Below are 6,000 nucleotides of genomic sequence, written 5' to 3' on the forward strand. Positions count from 1 at the left end.
GGGCTCCTGAAGTCAAATCACCCCCAGAGCCAAACGAGGTCGTTCACGTCACCACAGTAGGTCCCGCCCACTGCTGAGTTTGACAAAGGGGTGGGGAGGGAGAGTATTTTCCCCTAAACTGCAATCAATTCAATTTCTGATATTTCCCAGCGAACATAAAGAAAAATTCCGATTCACTTTGGAGACAGAGGGTCTTTTTTTTAATCTGATTTTAAGTCCCTGAGAGAATATGTAGCTTCTCCTTCACCTGACAACTCGTTTTCCAGGAAAAGGATCCACGTTTATTCACACGCAGACCCACCGACACCCGTCCCCCCGACAGCAGAGAGGGGCTCGGGGTCACCAGGGGTCACGAGACCGAAGCCATGCCCGGTCCACTGTGCTGCGAGCCCCAGGCCAGCTCCCACCCCCCACCGCCAGCTGCATGATGGGGACAGTGACACCTCGGGGACAACGGGGCAGAAAGGCCCCCCGTCCTCCCCCAGGTGAGGCCAGTGAGCCAGGGCGCTGACGCCCCTCTCCCCCCCAGGTGGAACGTGCTGGGGCTGCAGGGTGCGCTGCTCTGCCACTTCATCGAGCCCGTGTACCTGCACAGCATCGTGGTGGGGAGCCTGCACCACACCGGCCACCTCTCCCGGGTCATGAGCCACAGGACCGAGGACATCGGCCAGCTGCCCGCCTCGTACCGGCACAACCGGCCCCTCCTCAGCGGTAAGAACAGGTCCTCAAACGCACACACCCCTCCGTCCACAGGCCCCGAGGCCCCCAGGGCAGGCTCTCCCAGTCTGGCCAATGGCCGTTTAAGACTCAGCGAGCAGAACTGCAGAGATTGGATACTTGAAAGGTCAGCCGGGTGCGGAGCATCTCCGGACGACGTTCCAGAGTGAAGGTGTAACAGGATGAGCCCCTCAGACATCACAGTGTCACTTTCAGGGCAGTGTATGCGGTGCCCAGAGAAATACAGGCAATAAACACACATGTCCAACGGGGCAGGGGGGACCCAGGGCCACAGGCCGCCCCCACCTGATCCAGGAGCAAATTCCTGAATGTTCCCCCAGCACCAAACCTGGGAGGGGGATGCCGCCCTCAGGCCACCAGGGCCAGCCTGGGGTCATGAGGACCAGGAGTCACGCAGCCGTGAACCACTCTGGCAGCAGCTAAGCTCTCAGCTCAGTGGGAGGGGGCGTTGGGGAGGTAGCCCCACCCGCTGTGACCCCCATAATTATCCCCGTAATCCACCGCGGCTCCCTCCTGGGCGGTGCCTTGTCTCTGAAGGGGCTGCAAGCCGTGATCTGCGGTGGGGGGTCCTGGGGGGGTGGGCACGTGTAGACCCACAGCGATTGGCCCGTCCGGGGCTTAGACCAGATACTCCGAAAGAGGAGAGAGAAGATCAAAGAGCCAGTCAAGGGTTGTGGTAAGAGTCAGGCCTAAGAGTTACTCCCAGGACCCTAAGATTGTCCTCAGTTAGAAAACCAGGGGCAACGATGGTGCCCACGGGGTGGCGGTAACTCGCGGGGACAGCTCTCAGCCAGGCCAGCCCCCAAGAGAACACACCTCCCCACTCCCTCAACCCTCCCACGAGAGTCACCAGCCGAGGGCAGCATCACGGACCCCAAAGCTCAGACAGGGCGGAAGAGGATGCTCCCAGTGGGGCTGGGACCACCCAGGGCTCAGTGGCTATGCCCCAGGTTTCTTTACACACCAGACCCTGTTCCTAAAATCTAAGACCCTCTGCCAAATCCGGGGACCACGTCAGATTCCAGGGGCTCCCAGCGTCCAGGGAGGGGACTCAGCAAACTACAGCGAGGCCATGGGAGCAGGGGTCGCAGTGCCCATCCAGGACCACAGCCCCACCTTCCCTTCCCGTGACTCGGGCCGACCTGTCGTAGAGGGGGTTCCCTCACCCCCGTCCTTGCCGTGAACGGTGCCTTCGGATCTGACCCAAAGCTGTGCCCATGGCTGTGGCGCCCTATGGCCTGAGCCCGGCAGGTGATGGTCATGTACAGCCTGTGGGTGGTTCTCCTGGGGGGTGGGTGCCCAGAGAGGCCTGGTCTGCACGGTGCAGCTACTCAACCTCCACGAGTCCCACCCAGAGAACGGCTCCACCATTCAGGGAAGGGACCTAACTAAACCCAGCAGCCACCCCCGTCAACGTCAAGACGAGGCACACGCCCTGTCACACCAACCACGACAGCTGCTGTTACCTCCATTTATAAATGTGGAAATAGACTCACAGGAATTTAAGTGTGAAGATGCTCTATTTATCAACATGGAGCAAGGATTTGAACCCCGTTTAACCAGAAGGCCAAGTTCTCCCAACACACCCACTGTGACCCGTGGCAACGGCACCATTTCTTAACCACATAAGAATTAACAACACAAACAAGACCAGCTGAAGAGGTGGCGACATCCACCTCATGGGAGGTGGGGATGGGAGCCTGAGACCCACGCCCGTCTCCGAGGGGCTCAGTCCTGACTCACCATCGTCAAGCAGGGGATGGGAATGTTTGCCTCAAATTCAACGTCTATGAAACCAGAGTCATTTTCTAAACGGTCAATAATTTCAGTAATTCTGATAAAATATCACTTTGGGCCCAGTTTCAATGTCTTTCTTTCACTTTCCCTTTTCTTCTTTCTCCTTGTTCTTTCTTAAAATGTTGAAGATTAATGACTTCCTGTGGTTGAGCAGCAGAAACAGCTCTGCAGTGGCCCCCAAAGACCTAGAATTCCTGGTGTGGAGCTAAAAGCAAATGTTCAGTTCTTGGGTGTCTAAGTTAAATTTAGTTTCCATCTATGTGGATGAGTCAGGTGACAACTTTTCCATGTGTCCAGCTCCTTGGGTTGCCACTTGCTTCCCAGCACCAGGCTCTGCTTCCCCGTGAGATGCTGCCGGGGCCCCTGGGCCCACCCACCCAGGGCCCTGAGAGGCCCCATCCAGCCGTCCAATCCGTCCACTCGAGAGCAGGAGGCGGGGAAGGAGCAGAGTGTGGATGGGAGCAGCTGCTCAGGGGGCTGGATCCAGGGAAGGCGTCAGGAGGAGTACGGCGGGGTGGGGGGTGGGGGTCCAGGCTGAACATCCTGCAGCACTGTGGCCGTGAACACACATGAGACCAAGGCCCTTCTCTGCTCACTCCTGCGTGACCCCAGTGGGAGCCGGGGTTGGGGGTGGAGCCAGTCCGTCAGCTGCGCGGGGAGTCGGGGGGCATGGAGGGCATGTGGCTGAGGCCCCGGGGTCAGCGCCCCTCTTCCCAGGCCACCATCCCGCATGGTTTAGCATCCTCGGCGGCCCCGGGACTTAGAAAGACCCACTCCCGGTTTAACGCTCTGCGGTCCTTAAATTCAAACCAGGGCCCAGTTTCCAGTCCCCACTGGGCTCCAGTCACCTTGCCGGGTCGGCGCCTTGCACCCTCAGAGCTCGCTTGTTTTCACTCCATTTCGTATCTCGTCAGCCAGACTGTGACCCTGGCGTCTGCCCTGTGGGGAGTGGGCAGGCAGCAGGTGCCCCGTAAACGCACGCTCTCAGCTGGCCTTTATGCGGCCCCATCTGTTCACCAGTCCACGCGACAAACATCCAGAGAAAGGGGGAAACGTGGGCAGAGTGTTATTACAGGACAGCCTTGCATTTAAAATCCTTCGAATCCAAGCCCCCGTGATGGCACTCGGGCCGGCCGTCCACCCCGTCCCACCAGCGTGGGGACCGTTGCCCACCCGCCCGGCCAGCAGCGCTCACGCCCGGCGCCCCGTCTCTCCCGGCAGGAGTGAGTCAGGCCGAGGCGCGGCAGCCTGGGAAGTCGCCCCACTTCAGCGTGAACTGGGTGGTGGGCACGGCGGACGTGGAGGTCATCGACGCCACCACCGGCAAGCGGAGCTGCGGCCGCTCGTCCAGGCTCTGCAAGCACAGGCTCTCGGCCCGGTGGGCGCGGCTCTACGGCAAGGTCAGTGGGGCTGGACACGAGCGGGGCCCAGGGAGCTGCCGCTTGGGCAGAGCCAGGGTGACACGGGACACGCAAACCAGCCCCTGTGTCCCTGCCCACCCCCCCGCCAACCCCAGGTGTGGCCCCTCCGAGTGGGGCCCCTGACCCGCAGCAGGGTCTCATGCTGTGGTCCCAGCAATAGGTGGAAAGGGGCTCACTGGTGAACAGCTGTGGCCAGTGCAGCCCGTGAGAAAGTCCATAGAAACTTCGGAGTCCATGTCATTCCAGTTCAGACGGAAGGAAATGGATGCCCAGAAAAGTTAGGTGTTCCCCCAGTTATACGGCGGTGAGTGTCAGGGACGGACTGGCCGGCCAGTGGCAGGTGCCGCCCCCCGCCAACCACTTCCCCGCTCACCGCACCCCCGACCCTGGCGTGTGGGTGGTGAAGCCAGGCCGGGTCCTGCCCCACTGGACACAGGGGCCAGTCCCCGTCCTCCCAGTGGGCTAGCAGGCGACTCCGCCTGGGACGCTGCCTTCATTCCCACGGCCCCCTCGGCCTCACCACCCACGCCAATTTGACCCCCTAAACCTCCTCGAAAAAGAAAAAAATTATGCACAGCTTGTGTTGTTAATAGCAGACAAGTTCTGTGTTTATTTTTTTCATTAATCACTCACACTTCTTGTGAAGCAAAGTCTGCCTAATAACTAGGTTTTCCAGGGAATCACAGAATTGCCTGATAGAACTGGGAAATTTCTACTGTTACTGTCTTTCTTTTTTTGGAATTTTATATGAAATTTTATTTATCAATAGATCAAATTAGAGAGAATAGATATTTTTCTTTGTTACTGAGGCATAATTGACATACGAACAGTGTATATATTTAAGGTGCACAACTGGATATTTTGATACGTTGTGAAATGACCCCAGAATTGCACTAATTGACTCACGCAGCCCCTCCCATCATCCATGTGGTGAGAGGACTTAACCTGAGATCCACCCTCTTGGCAAACTCCAAGCCCACGTGATGATCTCGCTGCTTTTCTGTTTAAAGGAAGAGAGAAGGAAAAGTGACCGGCAGGGCCAGTGCCTGCTTGCCAGGCTTGAGCGGTCCTGCTGGTCGGGGCCCGTTCCTGGCGAGGGCTCACCCGTCCTCTCTCGTTCTGTCCCACAGCTGAGCACACGGATCCCAAGCCACGGAGACACGCCATCCATGTACTGTGAGGCCAAGCGGGGGGCACGCACCTACCAGGCTGTCAAACAGCAGCTGTTCAGAGCATTCCAGAAGGCTGGCCTGGGCACCTGGGTGAGGAAGCCGCCAGAGCAAGACCAGTTCCTACTAACGCTGTGAGGCCCCGGGCTGGCCCCGCGCAGCGGGCGAAGCCGTGTGTGGGTGTGGCGTGCCCTGACGGTGCTGATCTGTGCTGTGCATTCGTTTTCCTTTGGTGTTCAGAAACACACGCGTGTCTGAAGCTCAGATGAGCAAATAGCCTTGCGTTAGGGACATGCTGCTTCTCCGACGGCTGCTCCCAAGGTGCCAGGACCGAGATCGCCCACCACACCCGCCTACGCACAAACGGCTCTCCCTCCTCCGTGTGTCCAAGGGAATTTCCATTTGGGCCAGAGGGTCTGAGTGGATGCCTTGAAAAGCAGTGCCGAGGCTTGGCCGGTGAGAACCAACCAGGCTCATCCCCGACGCTTCCCTCCCCGCCACGCACCTCCTGAGCGAGGGGTTCCCACGAGCACAGCGTGTGTGAGACTTCAGGATAAGCCACAAGTGAAGAGAAAAGCCATGGGCTCCTCCCCAAAGAAGCCAGTAAGGACGAGCTATCATATTCATTACTATTTAAGTTTTTCACTCCACCTCCTTTCAAAATGATTTGAGACACATGATATTAAAGAACCCCTAAAAGAGGAACAGAGAGTGAGACCATTCTTGCAGAGAGCAAAGGAACAGTTTCCAAAGCACCCAGGGGCCAAGATTTAGGGCGTGAAGAAACCACTGCTACACGTCCTCGTGACGAGGGTCCCAGATGCACAGCCCCGGGCCCCACGCCCATGGCTTGACGCAGCTGCTTCCCTGGCAGA

The 6,000-nt window shown here is 58.4% G+C and overlaps 1 protein-coding gene across 1 annotated transcript in view; it reads left to right on the forward strand.

The window, feature by feature from the left end:
• Positions 1–5,363, forward strand: part of ADARB2 (adenosine deaminase RNA specific B2 (inactive)) — a 376,176-nt gene extending 370,813 nt beyond the window's left edge. Inside the window, exons 8-10 of the mRNA XM_036843634.1 lie at positions 530–711; positions 3,757–3,935; positions 5,087–5,363. Of these exons, the coding sequence (XP_036699529.1) occupies positions 530–711; positions 3,757–3,935; positions 5,087–5,263 (538 nt within the window). The 3' untranslated portion in view covers positions 5,264–5,363. The remainder of the gene's footprint in view (positions 1–529; positions 712–3,756; positions 3,936–5,086) is intronic.
• Positions 5,364–6,000: the final 637 nt, after the last annotated feature.

The sequence above is a fragment of the Balaenoptera musculus genome, chromosome 2, assembly GCF_009873245.2.
Source record: "Balaenoptera musculus isolate JJ_BM4_2016_0621 chromosome 2, mBalMus1.pri.v3, whole genome shotgun sequence".
NCBI classification, from domain to species: Eukaryota; Metazoa; Chordata; class Mammalia; order Artiodactyla; family Balaenopteridae; genus Balaenoptera; species Balaenoptera musculus.